A 20,823-nucleotide genomic window follows, 5' to 3' on the forward strand; every position below is an offset into this window, starting at 1 on the left:
TCAGGTGTATGAGGACATGAGATATGCCTAACAATACCACAATCTTCCAAATGTTTAACGAAGTCTTCTTTGATGAACTCACCACCTCTATCTGCATACTGGTATATCTTAATCTCTTTAGAAAATTATTTTCCCACCATTTTCTAGAATTTAACAAATACTTTAAAAAATTCAAGCTTATTTTTAAGTGGATAAAGCCAAGTATATATTGTGTGATCATCTGCAAACACTACATAATATCGCACATGTTGAGAGGATTCAATCGGATGAATTTTCAATAAATGTTCCTTCTCAATTTTATTTCTCAAGCCAAATGAAAGTTTACTACTTTTGCCCAACTGGCAACTAGAACATAAGGCATTCTATTCCAACTACTAACATTGATGCAACTATTACTATTCAAAACTTTTAATGACTTCAAACTACGTTTTCCTAATCTAGTATGCCACACGTTCTCTGATGTGTTCCAAACGTGTGCAGCAGTAAAAACATAGAGATTTTTATCTTCCAAAGCATAAAGTCCACTCCTTTTATATCCCTTGGCCAATAGTGTCCTTGTCTTCTTATCCTTTATAACAAAATCAGTTTCATCAAATTCAAGAGTGCAATAATTATCCTTTGCAAGTTTACTAACTGAGAGTAGATTCTTAGTAATCTTAGGGACTACAAGGACTTCTTGTAATTTCATCCCTGATCTAGTTGCATTCCCAACATGTGTTATGTCTAGTCGTGATACATTCCCAACAATGATTTTATCTGGTCCATTGTAGTGTTTAAGATCAGGTAGAATACTTGAGTTATGTTTCACATGACTACTTGCTCCTGACTCTACATACAGAGTGTCATTAGTAGCAGATGCATTCTGTAGGTTTACAACAACCAATGCTTGTGGTAGTTCATCTGCAGATTGATAAGAGTAGTCCCATATGTAAAAACTCTTAAGAGAAGTATGGTTATTTTTACCACATATTTGACATGACTCAGTACTATTCCTATCCTTATTTCCATTTGGGAACTTTGGGTGTTTTGAGAACCTGTTCCTTGTGCAGTAGGTTTGAAGCGTCTTTTTTTGAAATTGAAGTTGTTGTTTCCTTTTCCACGAGAGTAGTTTCCTCTCCCCCTTCCCATTTGAGCAGAGAATGCCATGTTACAGTTCTGTTGTGGCACCTCTTCTTCATCCTCCCTCATATAAAAACCCTGAGAGCATTAGTAAATTGATTAAGGGTGGGTTATGGTGACTTACTTAGCATGAAAGTCCTTAAGGTCTTGTACTTGAGACCTAAGCCTCTAGCTAAATTGATTACTTTGCTATCTTCATCTACATGTTTCTGAATGGCTGCAAGGCCATCACATATACCTTTGAATACCTTAATGTATTCATCAATCATTTTGGTTCCTAGCCTAACAAAAGTGTTGAAATTTCTACAGTATTTACGAATGTTTTCTTTTAAAAGGGCTTTATGTTATGAAAACCATTTCATCTTAATACATATTTCATATATATATAATATGTATGTGTCAAAGTCATATGTCATGTAGAGTTGGATCGCTCGTTCATGTTATGGCACGGAGAGCCAGTCAGCCCAAACCAAAGTATGAAGTCTGACAATTAAAATCCAAGTATATAGCATCAGCCCATATCTAACAGTCCTTATAAAGATACGGAATGTTCAAATGAAGGAACATCAAGCATTTACAAGGAAGATAATCAACTTTCAGATTAATTGATTGTACTTACAAAGATACGGAAAGTTCAAATGAAGGAACTTCAATATACAAGGAAGTTAACCAACTTTCAGATTAATTGATTGTACTTCTTCATCTTTCCAAAGAACATGAGAATTATCAAAATGAACTTTCCCGTATTACTCCATTTTCCAGCAAATCCATATGTAGCATCCTTGCAATGGCCATCTGGTTTTATTTGCCTTGCACAACTATAGCCTATTGACATTCCAACATTCCCATATGCACTGCAAAATTATCATTATATGTATGAGTTGGAACGAAAATCATCTTGGTTATAATATTATGGCACAATACTCATTCCTAAAGTATCAGGAGTCTTAGTTATTCCTCAGCTTTACTCCTAGATGTTGATGTAGCAAATTGAGTGGCTATACATTCTCTTTTTGGCATGTGGGGATATACTCACTTTTAAAATCTACTCCCAAATAGGCTATTTTTCAACTGTTAATCCTTTAAAATGTTGAAGAAGCTATCACATCCAAAGTTGAAGGACATAAATACCAAATAACACCAAGTTAAATGTCACGTTTATATATTATCCCTTTAATAAAAAAGAAACGGTCAAAATGTCAATTAATATGAAGAAAAAGATGTCTTCAACTCACCTGATGACTTCAAAGACAATGTTGAGTACATTGAAGTTCAGTGGATCATATTTCATCTTGTCTTTCTCCACAACACAAATAAGAATGGTAAAAATGACCAAACAAGAAGGTTGGGAGAATGATATGTATTCCATCAAGCTTCCCCCTTTTCTCATCTTCATTTTTTCTGACTTCTCTTCATAATTGTCAACAGGCAAAAAAGTAGTATAGGGTGATACATACCTGCAGTGACAAACCAAATGTAATAAAACATCCATTGCAATTCTTACATTTTTATTTTATAATAGAAAGCTTTAGATATTCATTAACAAAATATTGTGTATAACTATATATAATAGAGAAGTAATAATGTTCCACTATGATATTCTCCTTTCTCGAACTCTACGCATAGCGGAATCTTTAGTGCACCGAGCTGCCCTTTTATGATATTCTTCCTCTATGTCTCAATTCATGTGATGGTAGGCGTTTGGCAGGGTACACTTTAGTTTAAGAAAAAACGAAGATTTTTGAAGCTTATAATTTAAAATAAGCCAGAGAGATATTTGTGTGACCATAGATCAACTGATTAAGTGCAAAGTGGATATTTTAAAATTAAGATATTACTTAGTATAAAAATAAAGTGGCAATAAGCACCTTCTTACTCAAAATCAATTTTCTTCCTTTTTTATTACGCCTAGTCAGGGGCGGGTCTATGTATATTAGAGAGGGTGTCACGCCATTCAGTGATTTTCGTTGAAATTCTGTATATACATATATATTTGTATATATATATTTTAAGAAAATGTATAAATATTAAGCATGATACACTTAGAAATAGTGAGACTTGTGGTGCAAGTGGTTAAAGCTAAGGTTTATTGTCTTAGTGACGCAAGTTTGAGCCTTTCTATGCGGCTGCATTTTCTTAAAACTTGTTTTACCAAGCATGTACCACAGAACATGCCTAAATTTTCTATGCAATTCGCTAATAAATATTAAGCGCTGATGCTTTTGTCATGAATCCCTGTTTAAAATAACGGGACACTCAGAAATTCAAAATCTTGAGTCCCCTGCTCGTAGTAGTTTAATTAGTTTCTATTTTTATCTAGAAGGGTGAAGGAGAGGTCAAGGAAAGAGTTGGACCTACAATTGAGAGCCTAATAGATTCAACTGGCTAAGGATTGTGTGTGGTACAAAATTTGTGGCTCAAATGTAGAATAAAGCGGATCATGAATTTTGCTAGTGGAGTATGAACTATGAAAATATGGATTCTCTCTTAATGTTACAACAAATGCTAGGCAGCCTGTACACCAATTAAAGTGTCGAAGAACAAAGTGTGTACACGTAAGTTGCATGTGCTTGTATCACAGCCATGGTCCAATTAACACTCCAAACCAACAGCTACAAAACAATGAATTACTTTTTCTCTTCAATTTTTTACTTGACACAAATTTTTTTAAAAAAGGAGTTAGACTTTTAAAATTTATAATCTAAAATAAATTAAACCTTATATATTTATGTGATTATAAACTACTTTCATTAAAGATTAAAAGAGAAATTTGAAAAATGAAGTTGTTTCTAACTATGTGACATTATTTGTACGCCACTAAAAAAAATAGAAGAAGAACAAAAATTGTAGAATACTTACATCATTATGGTGAACAATACTAAGATTGCTGGAGTTAAAGTTGAAAGATCAAATACAGATAGACCAGTATGCCTTGTATTCACAACCTCAAACAAAGATCCCACAATCTTTTCATAACTACTCAATCCAGCAGTGGCTTCCGAATTCCATTCCAATGAATAAAACACTACAAATTGCACTACTATTAATCCCACAACAGTAATTGCAATAGCAATTGTTTCAAAACTTGGAAAAATATGTGAATATCCAACACGTTTCGAGTTCTTCAAAATATACACAAATTCATGCCTCTTAGTAATTTTCCATAAAAACAAAATAGCGAGGCGTAAACAAGGAGCAAACAAAGTGTTTCCAAGAAGGACTTGAGGTATAAGAATGAGGAGAAGGCCTGGATTTTTCTTGAAAACAATCATGTTTTCGTTTGTAGGGACAAAACCACCATTTGCAAATGTTGAAACAGTGATAAATATTGAAAAAGTATTTACGTTAAGGCCTTTTTCTATAAGGATTTGTTTCGCGCTTGGAATGATTGTTATATAGAGAAAAACTAACGAAGAACCAAGAAGAAGAAGAACAAAAATATATGCAAAGACAACGTAACTCAACAATCTTATCGATTTCATCTTGATAATTTCATCGTGATCACGACTATCCTCGAGAGGGTTTATTATTACATTTCCTAGCTCATAATCTTTGCTACTAAAAGAGTCATCTTTGTTTTCTTTCTTGAAGAGTTGAAGTCTAAGAAAAGAAGTAAAAGCTTCCCCACCAAGAAACATCAAGATGGCCATGAAAACAAGTTGGACATTTGAGAAAACTTCCATTTCAACAGTGGACATACTAGAAACTGTGATAGAAGAAACAGAAGTGAAAAATACATCTAGGTTTTGAGGACGAAATAGCGGTAGAGTTCTAGGTTTTGAAACGTAATTCAAAGCTAAGAAACCTAAAAATGAAAGGATCATGAAATATCCTAATTCTAACCAAAATGGTTTTACCCTAAGACTCATACTTTTAAAGAAAGACAATGAAAGTGGCTTCGTTGGCATTGCTTATCAATTTGCCTGCCTCTTTTAAGTTTTACTATAGTCAAGGGTTCAATTTATAGTAAGAATTGTGAAGTAGTGGAGTTTCCTGTACTAGATCCCTTGATGGGTTAGCTTTAAATTAACCCCAACAACAGTTAGTGTATCAAAAGGAGTTGGAATATAATAATTCTTGGCAAATGATCATGATATTTTACTGTACAAATTTTCTTATTTATTTTCTTGTATTTGCATAATATATATATTATTTTAAAAATATTTATATGTAATTTAATAAAATACTATTATCTTGGTGAGAGGATGCGGGAGTGGAGCTTAAAGTGGGGCATTGGGTGGGTCGGGGGGAGATGGAAATGGATGGACACGCCTTAAGAGTGATACTGATCGATTGAAATGATTCTAGCCCACATCTTATTATAGTGGATTTGTCAATTATTTGATACTACGTGATTTTTCGTTAAGGTGTCACCATTTTATTAGCAGTAATGCTTTCGTGAGGTGATGGCCAATCAATGGGGCGGTGAAGATATGTAGTAGTAGCTAATGCTTGGAAATTGACTCAAGATTGAATCCAAATGTAACACAAATTCCAACACCATTTCCTTTCTTACGTGAGATTTTGGAAGATTAATCCAATTTGAATAGTGACAACCATGCATGCACATGATAAAGGAGGAAAATGAACATGTGGCCAATACAACAGGATATCCGGAAGCCACAAAGAGGATCAAAATAGAATTTACCAGACATGGATATTCTTGGTGACTATTAAATTATTGGGTAATTAAGAGGTTACCCATCAATACCTTAAAACCCGATTAACTAACTATGGAAATAGTCTTTTCCAAAGAGAATTACTTTCTTTTTTCGTTTTGGCAACACTTTAATTTTTCACATAACATGTTTATGATTAAAAAATATTTTAATACATACGAAATAACTTTAATTTCGGACCACAAAAAAAAATTTTCTTTTAACATTTTAAAATTCCGTGTCAAGTCAAATTAAATCATTTTTTTAAGGGGATGGAATAGTTAAATTTCTCAAAGAAAAGAACATGACAAAGGCTTTGCAAAAGGGGAGGGTATACTATGCCTTAGCTGTGGAAGGGTTGGACACTAGGATTGCGTATCGGTCGTTTCGATTAGGTTTTGTATTTTATTCATTCGATTTTTCGATTATCAATTATAGAATCATTAAGATATTAATATATCGATTATCGATTTATTTACAATTGATCGTTATCGGTTTAACTATTAATATTTAACACAAAATATTTTATTAAAAATTACTTAGAAATAAATTGACAAATTAAATGAAGAAATTACTCCCTCAATACTATGATAGGGCAATTGAAGAAATACGAAGAGGTGTCAGGGCAGAAAGTCAACAAGGACAAAAGCATATTTATTACAGCATCTCATGCCTCTGATGGCACTCACAATAGAATCAAAAGAAGGACAGGCTTCAGGGAAGGTATTTTTCCTTTCACATATCTTGGTTGTCCCATTTATAATGGAAGGAAATAAATCACTTACTTTGATGATATGACTTCTAAGATTTTAAAAAAGAGTTGGTGGATGGAAAGGTAATCTCTTCTCTTATGGAGGGAAAGTTGTAATCATACAACGTGTACTTCTTTTTTAAACTATGCATTTATTGGCTGCTATGTCTCCATCTAAAACTGTTCTAAACCAAATTGATAAATACTTGTCCAATTTTTACTGAGGTCAAAGTGAAGGTAAACACAAGTACCATTGGAGTGCTTGGAATAATCTTTCTATCCTATGGATAAGGAGGGCATGGGATTTAATATATTACATATTTTTAGAACTCTCTCATCATTAGCATGCAGCGATTTAGAACTCACAAGAGCTTATGGTCTGAATATCTAAAAGCCAAGTATTTCGGCAGAGTTAATTGTATTACTAGGACTTGAAGTTCAGGCCTGTCTTAAAGCTGGAAAGAGATTCTCCAATGTATAAGTATTATTGAACGAAATATGCTGTGGAAAATCAACAATGGTTCTTCTATGTTTTGGTGGGACAACTGGACAGGAAGTGGCCATTAGCTTTATTGTTGGAATCAGGTCTAAGATCAGGAAATACTTTGGTTAATGACTTCAGATTACCTTTAGATGACACCTTATTTAGATTTGGACAACATGTAGTATCTAGATGCAATTATTTTGTACCCCCTCATTTTGAGACTATATATCATGTTTTTACTAGGTGAAATAGCCAATAGAGTTTGGAACTATTATGCTAATAAACCGTCAGTGAACAATAAAAGTAACACAGACAGACAAATTTTATGGAATTGGTGGGCACATGATAGCAAGCACTACGAAAAAACTGCCGAAACAAGACTAAAAAAGCGACGGGCTGCATCGCTCCGCCTTTTTTTTCTTTAAAAAATATCTCGAAAATAACGAATTGCATCGTCTAAATTTTTTGAAAAAATATGGCAACGGAAAATGTCGCTACGTTTTAAATCTTTTTAGAAATGCGATGTCAAGAGGGTCCTCACCCATCGCTTTTGTTCTTGTGTTCTTAAAAAAGCGACTGACTTAGGGTCCCTGTCTATTACTTTTTTGGAAATTCTCTTAAAAAAATCCACAAATGCGATGGACTAAAGGACACTGTCCATCGCTTTTCTACAATTTTTTTGACAACAGAAACACCTGCAAGTAAAATTCAATTCAATTCTGTCCATTCCAACACAACTAACAACAAAAAAAATACGCAAAATACATAATGACAAACATATATAATTAATGACTCAAAACGAATGAAGTCATAATTTACAACGATTTAAAGTCTTTCAAATTTAACCAAAAAAATCAAAATGTTCATAAACTAACATAAGAACCTAACGACTATTTGTTATGTATTCACCACTCTGTTCTTCCTCCCTTGTTTTATTTTCTTCATCCTCCCATTCCCCCTGCTCAGTTGTTTCATATTCATTGTCCTCCCATTCCTCCTCCTCAAATTATTCATATACCTTGTTTACTTCTTCCTCAACATTTGACATTATAGGCTCATCATGAGAAACCTCTTCTAGTATGTGTTGAGATATGTTCTAGTGTGGTTTCCAACTCAACATCAATTTGTTGTTGAACAAGTGCAACATCATTTTTATACGGCACATCTAATACATTCTCAATTTCAATTCTTTCCACAGATTTTGTCTTAATAACAACCCACTAATTAGCCTTATCTCTACACAATGGATATGGAGCGTAATAGACTTGCTTAGCATTTTGAGCAATGATAAAAGGATCATAACTTCCGTATTGTCTGGCGTGCTTAACTTCAATTATATTATGTTTTTGGTCCACCATTGTGCCTCCATGTGATGGGTTGTCACACTCCGATCTCAACAGGGTGTGATGGGCACCCAACCCCGTGCTCGGAGCCGAGCGAACCCGCTAATTCATATTACATTCTCAATCTCTTTAGAATTTTGCATCAAAAAGAAATGAAAAACATAGCTACGCTTTCCGAATCTTGCTATCCAAAATCCATCATCTCATAAACTCATGACATACTACATAATAACATATCGGTTGGTGACGCCGCTTACAAAGCTGACACTCTATACCCACGACTCTGTCTGCAAAGTCTCTAACTTCAAATGAAACATCATAGCGCATATACTCTGACTCGGCAACACTCCAGGAACAAGTGGAGTTGCTAACCCCGCTGGAACATCTTCTATAGTAACTTCTACTTGTCTGTGTGTACCTGCGTGGCATGAAACGCAGCCCCCAAGGAAAAGGGGGTCAGTACGAGTAATGTACTGAGTATGTAAGGCATGAAAATCAGCATAATAAAGAACATAAGGTATGAACAACCATATCGTAGAATCATAGACATATAGTGAGATAAGAGAGTAACCTGTACATATGAGTGCCCTTTTAGGCCGGATGCCATGCATGCTTGTCTTATCATATAAAACATATCTTTTTCATATGCATATAAAATAGAAGTCATATCACCGAACAACGTCGGTGTGCCCACATATTTCCCGCGTCCGGGCATCCCGCGTCCAGGATGAAAATTACTCCAACTGATCAGGTGGGAATACGTCTATAGCGCCACATATACACCTCCCCATATCCCACATATACATATACATATACATATACATATAGACAGCATGCACGAGAGCCCAACGAAAGTCGTATATTTATCAGAGTGACGGAAGGTCGGTAACCTCCGATTGTATTATAGACTAACCACGGTCGCTTTGTCTCACCTTGAAGGAACAATTATTGTAGGATGAGACTATCAACGAAAGATAATATTAAGAGAACGTAGAATAAGGTCACAATCTTATAAGGCGTCAAATCGTATACATATGCACATATGACCAATTTTCAAGACTCGTAGAATAATTAGAATGAGCTATGATTAACAAAACAAGATAAGAGTCATGTCAAGTACCTTTCGAAAATTTCCATGGATTATATCAAAATAAAACTTTTGAAATCATATACGCGTATCTAAGCACGAGAAAATATCCTTTGGAAACTCAAGAAAATGGGCCATCCTAGTGGCTCTACGAATAGGACTTCCTTGAAATTGTATAAAATATCATATACTTATTTCATAAAAATCATGCCAAAAGAAAGTGTAGCTCTATATACTTATGTCAAAACATGCCAAGAGAAAGAAGAGTAAACATTACATACATGAAGCCGTTCTTATCATATCCATCATAGACATATTCTCATCCTTGACATCATCAATGTCGTTGTAAAACATATCCATCGTCATTGCCATAAAAGCTTGTAATATTGTAAACCTTTGTTTTGGGAAACTATAGACATTTTGGAAGACATTGACGGGTTGTAGGAACAAGTAGTCATTTCCTTGGGACCATTGACACCTAGCTTTTAAAAACAAAGAATATATGGAAGCACTTATGAAACCATAACATCGGAATCATGCCTTTAAAAAAAAGGGTAAGCCTTACATACTTATACCAAAGACATGCCAAAAGAAGGAACGATTAGCTTTACATACCTGTACCGCGCCTTACTAGCTTTTCTTATTCTTCCAACTTGTTAGTCACATTCAAGAGAGTTGACATAGTCATTAGATTCATCACCATATACTCGTCTTAATCCTTCAAACAAATTAACTTCTAATCTGCCAAAATTTCGGCAGCATCTCCCCTATAAATACACCATCCCCGAGATCTCAACTCGGCCACCATTTCAACAATCATATCAACAACAACAACCAGCAGAGTATATACAATCAAATCACCTCAACTTTACACAACACAAGCTCCAAACAACTAGCATAAAACTACGATACCAAAATAGAGTTTTTAACCTTTATTTCATAAAATCTTTAACCATACCAAACGGGGGGTCGTGTGGCTGCAACCAGCAGCAACCACACCCTTTTTAAAATACTTTAAAGCCCTGCAACATACAATCCAACCAGCTGCACCCGCAGCGCCTCAACGACCATACACTACGCGACTTCGATTTAGCTACTACGACTTTAATTTAGTAGTTTCCAGCATCATGCCCCCTTATACATTTTCTCTGCTTCCAGCCATATTTAGGACACTTAATACACCTCATAACAATATCATAAACTCCAATTTTAAAGGAGAGACCTTACCTTTACCGAAACTCTCCAAAACTTGCCTCGGAAGCTCTCCTAGCGCGGCTAAAACTTTGGGGCTGTTCGGTGACGTTTTGGGCTGCTCCAAACCATAAAATTTCATTACCAATACCTTCATAACACCTTGGTACACCCTAGATAATTAATTCACGAAGCAAAATCGGAGACTTACCTTTTTTTTCCCCTTAGCCGAACCTATTCTTTCTCTAGCTTCAAGTTTCTTCTCTTCCTTTCTCTCTAGAATTCTCTTGAATCCTCTTGTTGATAAAGAAAACTTAATGGATAAATATGACTTAAAAGTCATCAACATATATATATATATAAGCCACTTAATTAATGGGCTAAGTTCCAAGACTTGGGCCCTTTCCTTGCGTTGGGCCTCTCTTATTATTTTGATTTCTTTCAAAGCCCAATCCCTTGGCCCATATATTTTCATAAACTACATTTTGTGAACTTCCAACTTATATATATATATATATATATATATATATATATATATATATATATATATATATATATATATATATATATATATATATATATATATATATATTTCAATATTTCCATCTCCAAAATTTCATAACCAACTTATGTATCAAACAAGACCAAAACGTACCATTATCCTTCACTTGTTACAATTATTCCAAATGTCCAAATGTACAAAAATATGGGTTGTAACATTCTCCCCCCCTTTAGAACATTCGTCCTCGAATGTTAAATAAAACCTTCTTCAAAATCTTATAGAGACTATAGGGAAAATTCCTTTCTTCCCCACTAGTGATTAGTTAGCGCTCACACTCATTTCAACTTCTCCATCCGAAAGTACTTGTACTCTAGTGACCCGTGTTTCTAGCTCTGTTATAACACTATCTTCATTCTAGTGGATACCACTTGTTCCACTTAATGGGCTCGCAACGCGTCAATGATTTTGCAGAGCTACGTCCCTCATCCTTGAGGGGTCTTTATACTTTTCACGGCGAAATCACATATCCACAATACTTCTTTATATCTCATAAGCTTTTATCCTTGTCGGGTACCTGAGGTTAACTTCTAATTCTTCTCAATCTCATGTCAATTCTATTTTAATAATGGTCTTATCTTCTCGCCTTTTCATACTACTCCTTCCGTTCGGAGCTATCTATTCCCTTTTTCTTTCTAGAAAATTCCGACAGAGTTTCCTCTATATTCCTTACTATCTCAAACCTGCACTCAGGAAATACCAACAATGCCATGCAAGGCCAACATATATATATATATCCATATCATATCATATCACATTCGCAGTGCCTCACAGGGCTAATATATACATACATTTATAACATCTCATGTCCCAGCCACACAGGGCTTCCTACATTAGGCCGAAACAAAAATGACAACTTGCCCCATATAATTAGAAAAAACTGTACTTATCACTCTCCTATACCTATGATCGATCAGTCCCCAACTCGATCTGGTGACCTAGGAGGTGAAGTATGTTCCCCGTCACTATCTGGATGCCATTTGCTTGTCTGTTCCTCATCGTCTTCCTCGCTTGAATCCAAAATATATTGATAGCCAGGAAATTCTTGGTTCACCGGCGACCAAGATAGAGGGCTCGAATATATCGTAACACTTACCGTAGGAGCTGGCCTAACATAGTGTTCGGTTATAAGAGCAGCTGGCGTGGCTTCTAGAACCACTTTCCTGGTCATCAGATGCTCTTGGGAACCTGTCGTTGAGCCTTCTGAAGGTTCGGTCTCTATAATATAATCAGGGTCTTCAGAGGGATCCGTCTCAATCGAATAACTGGGGCTTTGCCTGCTTGGTCCTGGAGCCTGAGGTCCCATGTGTACCCTAGGGACCTTCTCCGCACCCCCTATACTGTCTAGAGCTAGTCTCTTCATCTCCCACCACAGCCTGTACCCACCTGCAAGAAAGAGGGTCAGAAACAAGCTTCCCGTAGAGGTCTGACCGTACATCTCGTAGTCCGTTAGAAGGAGATTATCCTGATAGACAGCTCTATCGCACGATCTAAGATAATAAAAGAAGGTAATATCCTGAATGTCCTATAGACTCCTGTTTATAAATATGGCCGGCTTCACACCCATAAACAAGACTCTACTAGACACGACTTTACAGACAACCCTTTGACCGACCTTCTCTGATACCACTCTGTCACACCCCGATCTCAACAGGGTGTGATGGGCACCCAACCCCGTGCTCGGAGCCGAGCGAACCCGCTAATTCATATTACATTCTCAATCTCTTTAGAATTTTGCATCAAAAAGAAATGAAAAACATAGCTACTCTTTCCGAATCTTGCTATCCAAAATCCATCATATCATAAACTCATGACATACTACATAATAACATATCGGTTGGTGACGCCGCTTACAAAGCTGACACTCTATACCCACGACTCTGTCTGCAAAGTCTCTAACTTCAAATAAAACATCATAGCGCATATACTCTGACTCGGCAACACTCCAGGAACAAGTGGAGTTGCTAACCCCGCTGGAACATCTTCTATAGTAACTTCTACTTGTCTGTGTGTACCTGCGTGGCATGAAACGCAGCCCCCAAGGAAAAGGGGGTCAATACAAGTAATGTATTGAGTATGTAAGGCATGAAAATCAGCATAATAAAGAACATAAGGTATGAACAACCATATCGTAGAATCATAGACATATAGTGAGCTAAGAGAGTAACCTGTACATATGAGTGCCCTTTTAGGCCGGATGCCATGCATGCTTGTCTTATCATATAAAACATATCTTTTTCATATGCATAGAAAATAGAAGTCATATCACCGAACAACGTCGGCGTGCCCACATATTTCCCGCGTCCGGGCATCCCGCGTCCAGGATGAAAATTACTCCAACTGATCAGGTGGGAATACGTCTATAGCGCCACATATACACCTCCCCATATCCCACATATACATATACATATATATATACATATACATATAGACAGCATGCACGAGAGCCCAACGAAAGTCGTATATTTATCGAAGTGACGGAAGGTCGGTAACCTCCGATTGTATTATAGACTAACCACGGTCGCTTTGTCTCACCTTGAAGGAACAATTATTATAGGATGAAACTATCAACGAAAGATAATATTAAGAGAACGTAGAATAAGGTCACAATCTTATAAGGCGTCAAATCGTATACATATGCACATATGACCAATTTTCAAGACTCGTAGAATAATTAGAATGAGTATGATTAACAAAACAAGATAAGAGTCATGTCAAGTACCTTTCGAAAATTTCCATGGATTATATCAAAATAAAACTTTTGAAATCATATACGCGTATCTAAGCACGAGAAAATATCCTTTGGAAACTCAAGAAAATGGGCCATCCTAGTGGCTCTACGAATAGGACTTCCTTGAAATTGTATAAAATATCATATACTTATTTCATAAAAATCATGCCAAAAGAAAGTGTAGCTCTATATACTTATGTCAAAACATGCCAAGAGAAAGAAGAGTAAACATTACATACATGAAGCCGTTCTTATCATATCCATCATAGACATATTCTCATCCTCGACATCATCAATGTCGTTGTAAAACATATCCATCGTCATTGCCATAAAAGCTTGTAATATTGTAAACCTTTGTTTTGGGAAACTATAGACATTTTGGAAGACATTGACGGGTTGTAGGAACAAGTAGTCATTTCCTTGGGACCATTGACACCTAGCTTTTAAAAACAAAGAATATATGGAAGCACTTATGAAACCATAACATCGGAATCATGCCTTTAAAAAAAAGGGTAAGCCTTACATACTTATACCAAAGACATGCCAAAAGAAGGAACGATTAGCTTTACATACCTGTACCGCGCCTTACTAGCTTTTCTTATTCTTCCAACTTGTTAGTCACATTCAAGAGAGTTGACATAGTCATTAGATTCATCACCATATACTCGTCTTAATCCTTCAAATAAATTAACTTCTAATCTGCCAAAATTTCGGCAGCATCTCCCCTATAAATACACCATCCCCGAGATCTCAACTCGGCCACCATTTCAACAATCATATCAACAACAACAACCAGCAGTATATATACAATCAAATCACCTCAACTTTACACAACACAAGCTCCAAACAACTAGCATAAAACTACGATACCAAAATAGAGTTTTTAACCTTTATTTCGTAAAATCTTTAACCATACCAAACGGGAGGTCGTGTGGCTGCAACCAGCAGCAACCACACCCTTTTTAAAATACTTTAAATCCCTGCAACATACAATCCAACCAGCTGCACCCGCAGCGCCTCAACGACCATATACTACGCGACTTCGATTTAGCTACTACGACTTTAATTTAGTAGTTTCCAGCATCATGCCCCCTTATACATTTTCTCTGCTTCCAGCCATATTTAGGACACGTAATACACCTCATAACAACATCATAAACTCCAATTTTAAAGGAGAGACCTTACCTTTACCGAAACTCTCCAAAACTTGCCTCGGAAGCTCTCCTAGCGCGGCTAAAACTTTGGGGCTGTTCGGTGACGTTTTGGGCTGCTCCAAACCATAAAATTTCATTACCAATACCTTCATAACACCTTGGTACACCCTAGATAATTAATTCATGAAGCAAAATCGGAGACTTACCTTTTTCCCCCCTTAGCCGAACCTATTCTTTCTCTAGCTTCAAGTTTCTTCTCTTCCTTTCTCTCTAGAACTCTCTTGAATCCTCTTGTTGATAAAGAGAACTTAATGGATAAATATGACTTAAAAGTCATCAACATATATATATATATAAGCCACTTAATTAATGGGCTAAGTTCCAAGACTTGGGCCCTTTCCTTGCGTTGGGCCTCTCTTATTATTTTGATTTCTTTCAAAGCCCAATCCCTTGGCCCATATATTTTCATAAACTACATTTTGTGAACTTCCAACTTATATATATATATTTTTTTTTCTTCAATATTTCCATCTCCAAAATTCCATAACCAACTTATGTATCAAACAAGACCAAAACGTACCATTATCCTTCACTTGTTACAATTATTCCAAATGTCCAAATGTACAAAAATATGGGTTGTAACATGGGTCAAACCATTTGCACCGAAACAATACTATCTTTTTTTAGGCTAACCTGAATATCTTACTTCAATAATCTTTTGAATGACACCATAATAATCAACAGTTTGGCCATTACCATCAACATCTCCTTGAACGCACACACCACTATTATTTGTTTTCTCATATATAGAAACTTCTTCAATTTGAAATTTAAAACCATTCACACAATATTTATTAATTGTATGTACTGAAGATTCAGGCCCGAGTGCAATCTCTCCCACTAATGACGAATGTTGGACATTTGAGTATTCATCATAAACCTACAAAATGATTTTAAAATATTACAATTTACTGTAAAATGAATACATTAAATGCTTATTGATTCAATATAAGTTTTCGCACTTACATAATCCTTTAGCTATTTGAAAAACCTTGTATATATGTATTCATTGCCCCATGTGTTTATGAACAAGTTGATATTGATATTTACAACTTTGTTAATTAGCAAACACTTATTACTGTGTAATTTGATAATATTATTTAACATTTACGTAAGATATGATTGAATTTCTAGATAATTAAGCATAATATGGGTCACAACTGATTGTCTTTCCATAGTAGTGATGCCTCGTTTTTTACGCTTTTTAGATTCTCGGCCACTTGATTAAAAATTGAAATCAGTGGTGCGATTAGGCCTATTGCTCCTACATGAAACTTCATCCCCAAAGTAATAGGAATAAAATTCACCAGTTTTTCTCGCAATATGAGCTTGAAAATTTGATCCTTCAATATTTTTCTTGTGCTTAATTGTTTGTTTCAGCTTCTAATTTTTCTGTATGTATATATCAATATATGTTAACAAATAAATAACTTAATTACTTATATAAGAAAATCATTACCTCTCAAATGGATACATCCACCTTCTTTGGATTGGACCTTCAAGGTGGGCTTCTTATACAAGATGAATCGAAAGATACTCCATCACACTAAAGAAATCGCATGGGAAGATTTTCTCCAGCTTTGTAGTAATAGCTGAAATATTTTCCTCCATCTTGTCTAAACTACTTTCCAACAACTTTCTTGAACATAAATCTTTAAAGAAAAGAATTATCTCTATGATTCACTTCCATATCCTATCAGATAGATGGCTAAAGGTACAATTTTCTAATTCACTATCAGTCTTGTAGAATAACATACAACTATTAACACAATAATTAATTCTATCATACGACAATCCTAACTTGAAAACCAATCTCTTTATCTGATAGAAGTTCTTATGTATGTTAAATTTTGGACTAACCAGTTCGCCCAAAAGATCAACCATTGAGTCCATAGTCACATAAGGAACACTCTAATCGGATTTAATATTCATTAATCTAACTGTAACTGACAAAGCAGAATGTAAACTCCCTTCACATAGTGGATGACTAGCTTCTTTTAATTATTGATAGAAGTGTCTTGCTTCTTCATTAGGAGTTTCATCAAAATATTGCTTGGGTTCCATCCCACCTTGAACCCCAAAAGCATCATTGACCATTTCATGAACTTTATCATGTTGAAATGTATCATGTTGAATGCTATCATGTTCAACCATAATTTGACCATGTGGTGCAAGCACATTATATTCATCCGGACAACAAATTATAATTATTCAATCCATCTATTTCTTCATGATCAACCCATATAAAATATCTTGGCTTAAATCCATTACCATACAAATGAATTATAACTATATTTGGCTTAACAAATTTCAAGCACCTACATTCACGAAAAGAACACCTAACCAATCCATTTCTCTTAAAAATACCTAGTGTCATTAGATGATCAATAAAACTTCTTACACCGTCAATAAATTCAGATTTCAAATCATCACCAACTTCGTCATTTATGTTATACATCCACAAACGATGATCCATCTACAAAATTATGTATATTCAAGCTTAATTAGTTCATAAAAATAACAATTCATATATTAAAGCACAAACTAATTCCAATAACTAAACCAAATCAATCGGGGGATCGAATTGATTATAGAAACATGAGTTTAATTAGTCGATTAGAAGAAGATCCAAAGATGAAATTCCCACATACCTTGATGATCCTTAGCTATGAAATTGAAAAAGGAGACTTGAGTTCTTGAAACCTTAGCAAGGACAAACAAAACCTTAGGAGAGAAATTCTTGAGAGCCTTTGAGAAATTTTAGGTAAAAGAGAGGGAATGGGGGGAAATTAAAGGGTTTGGGTAGTTATCGGCCTTCTCCAATGAGCATTCTCAATATTATGCCTTGAAGAGGACTCGAACCTCCACTACTTGGGGAGATTTGATTGATTCTGAATTCTGGAGTCCCAAAGTATTTTCAATTCGTCTTTATGATTTCTTCCTAAACCCTTCGCATTTTCATTATTTAGCATTTTATTCAATCAATTATGATTTTATTCATTCTCAATAATATTATAATGCATGATTTCATCTTAATTCAATGTTTTCAAGTATTTTTTCATGAACCCATGCACTATGCCAAGTGTCAACATGTAATGACCCATTAGGTCATTTTGAGAATGAGTCCTCCTCCTTTCATATGAGACCCTTCCCGTAAAATTTTAATGGGTTATTTGGATTATTCGGTAACTTTGCTTAATTAGTTGAGGGATAATTTTAGGGAATTAATTTAATTGATGGGCTAAAGTTTTAATTTATTTAATACCATATACCACTTTTCTTATATTTATTAAAATAGGTTAGTAGGGTTTGTAAATTTTAATACATAATTAGTTTAGAAAAGGAAAAAATAAAATAAAATAATATATATATAAAATCTGATGGCCTAATGCCATCAGATGTAACAAAAACAGAAAGAGAGAGCAGCGACGCAAACAAAAAAAAAACTGGAGAGAAAAAAAATACGGAGGAAGAAAGAAAAGAAAGGGAGAAAAGAAAAATAAAGAAGAAGAGAAAAATAGGGATTTTCATTCCAAAGCGTCAAGGTAATTATTCTCATCCTTTCCATTAAATTTTCATGTGGTTATGAATATATTTTTAGGGTATATTGGTGGAGAAACAATGTTGAAATAAGAAAATATGACCCTAGGGTCTTCATATAAAATCTTGACTTGGAGATCGAATAACGATCCGTTTTAGCTGAAATTTGACATGTGAGTTTATTTTATCATGAGTGAACATAATCGAAAAGAAAATTTCAGATTTGACTTCAATGACATAGAATGAGTTAGTTTCTGAATTTTGATAAATTAAAATAGATAATTAAATATTAGGTATATTATATTTTATGAAATACATTAAATTTATGATATTAGGGAAATTAGAACCTAACCCTAGGCTTAAAATTTGGAAATATGAGAGTTGACATGTTATTTGACGTCAACATTAAGAACTTGATTATAGATTTGGGTATGTTTTGGATATAGACTAGACATATAATAATATGGGTATTGTTAGATTCGAAATCTTATTGTGGTTATTTATTTGACTAGATTACATTGATTTGGAGACCCAACGAAAAGGGAAGGCTCAAGTACCGGTGTAATTGCTTGATTAATTAAGATAAGTGAATTTCTAAACCTCAGTTTAAGCTTATAGATGCTTGTATTTCCGTGTCATATATACTAGGGAGTAATGAGAACTGGATTGGGTTATTGACTGTATAATTGACCTTAAAAATGGAGATGAGGGGTATAAAATGGTGATCTAATGACATGTATTGGTGGAATTGATATGTTGTGATTATGGGTTTATTTTGGATATGTGAAATGACTATGTTGATGTGAGATAGGCAATATTATTATTGTTGTCATGTTATTATCGTGAATTATATGAACATGAATTGATTGCATTGGTTCTGACATATTATGTGAGACTGAAAATGATACGAAATAAAAGGGGTCGGGCCACACGCTCCGTGGCAGGTAATATGAAACAAAAGGGTCGGGCCACACGCTCCGTGGCAGGTATTATGAAACAAAAGGGGTCGGGCCACACGCTCCGTGGCAGGTATTATGAAACAAAGGGGTCGGGCCACATGCTCTGTGGCAGGATATATATATTGAGGGGACGGGCCACACGCTCCGTGGCAGGTTACATGGACAGAAATGTCCCCCATGGGTTCCGGACTGTAATTCAGCGGATGTGTACCGATAGGACAGACATACATCATCTCATTGCATTTCATCGTATTTTGTTGATATTTGTGAATTCGTGTTTACCCCTTTATTGTTCTGTATATGCTGAGCTTGACTTGCTATGATTTATTGATGAGACTATTGATGAGTATTCGTGGACTGTATTACTGTTATTATTGTACAAGTGGAGAGTTGGACTGATTTTATGCAGGTTGTAGTTAAGGAGGTTCGGTTGGGAGGATAGGAGTACTTGTATTTATTGAGCTTTGCTTAGTTTTAGTTATCCACTTCCTGAGTACCGTGTTGTTTGGTACTCACCCCTTGCTTCTACACTTGTGTAGGTTGTGAGCTCGGACCTTCTTGATCTCTTAGTGTTCTCTACCACGTCCGAGGCTATCATCTCGAGTGTTGAGGTAGCTGTTACATCCATTTAGCGGACACCTCTTACTATTTTATTATGCTTTAGTCCTACTCTAGAGACAAAGACATTTGACTGTATTTTCTTTCGTACTTCGGTAATTTAGTAGTGGCTTGTATACGTGACAACCAGTCTTGAGGGATTTTGAGATTATTTATTTATTTTTGACTAAGTTAAACTTTGGTTCATCTCAAATACTTCTGCATTTACTTTTTGTTGAGTTTTAGGCTGACTTATCTCGGTGGGTTGAGATGAGTGCCATCACACCTTGATTCGGGTCGTGACACAAGACTAGATGGACACAACTCGATCTTAGAAGAAAATCAATTTTGTCATTAATAGGATCAACTAGTGTTGTCACTTATGCTAAATTAACTATAGCACACTCTAAAATATTCAAACATTCTAAAGTTCAACATTTCTAAAGTGCAAGTTGGATTTTTCTAGACAATTAAAGTACAAACTAATTCCAACAACTAAACCAAATCAAAGCTAAGTGTCAACACTAGATGGACACAAATCGATCTTGCAAGAAAATCAATTTTGTCACTAATAGGATCAACTAGTGTTG

At 35.1% G+C, this 20,823-nt stretch overlaps 1 protein-coding gene across 2 annotated transcripts; it reads right to left on the reverse strand.

The window, feature by feature from the left end:
* Positions 1-269: 269 nt before the first annotated feature.
* On the reverse strand, positions 270-5,179 carry LOC129891246 (sodium transporter HKT1-like). 2 transcript variants are annotated; one of them, XR_008767133.1, is made up of 4 exons: positions 3,979-5,179; positions 2,355-2,576; positions 1,739-1,973; positions 270-1,197 (listed from the first exon to the last, which is right to left on the reverse strand). XR_008767133.1 is itself a non-coding variant. In XM_055966539.1 (3 exons), the coding sequence occupies exons 1-3, from the start codon at positions 5,025-5,027 to the stop codon at positions 1,796-1,798; spliced, it is 1,449 nt and encodes a 482-aa protein (XP_055822514.1). In that variant the 5' UTR covers positions 5,028-5,179; the 3' UTR covers positions 1,628-1,795. The 2 variants fall into 2 exon arrangements, 1 of the variants encoding a protein (XP_055822514.1); XM_055966539.1 differs by lacking the exon at positions 270-1,197 and having other exon boundaries at positions 1,628-1,973.
* Between the last annotated feature and the right edge of the window lie 15,644 nt (positions 5,180-20,823).

Source organism: Solanum dulcamara, chromosome 6 (genome assembly GCF_947179165.1).
Source record: "Solanum dulcamara chromosome 6, daSolDulc1.2, whole genome shotgun sequence".
Classification (NCBI taxonomy): Eukaryota; Viridiplantae; Streptophyta; class Magnoliopsida; order Solanales; family Solanaceae; genus Solanum; species Solanum dulcamara.

What these genes read in the sequence shown, in the direction of transcription:
- LOC129891246 (XM_055966539.1), bottom strand. Translation starts at nt 5,027, where the DNA reads ATGCCAACGAAGCCACTTTCATTGTCTTTCTTTAAAAGTATGAGTCTT. An exon ending in GTATTGTTCACCATAATGAT is followed by an intron (nt 2,577 to 3,978) that starts GTAAGTATTCTA and finishes TTGTCACTGCAG; the next exon opens with GTATGTATCACCCTATACTA. An exon ending in ATTGTCTTTGAAGTCATCAG is followed by an intron (nt 1,974 to 2,354) that starts GTGAGTTGAAGA and finishes ATAATTTTGCAG; the next exon opens with TGCATATGGGAATGTTGGAA.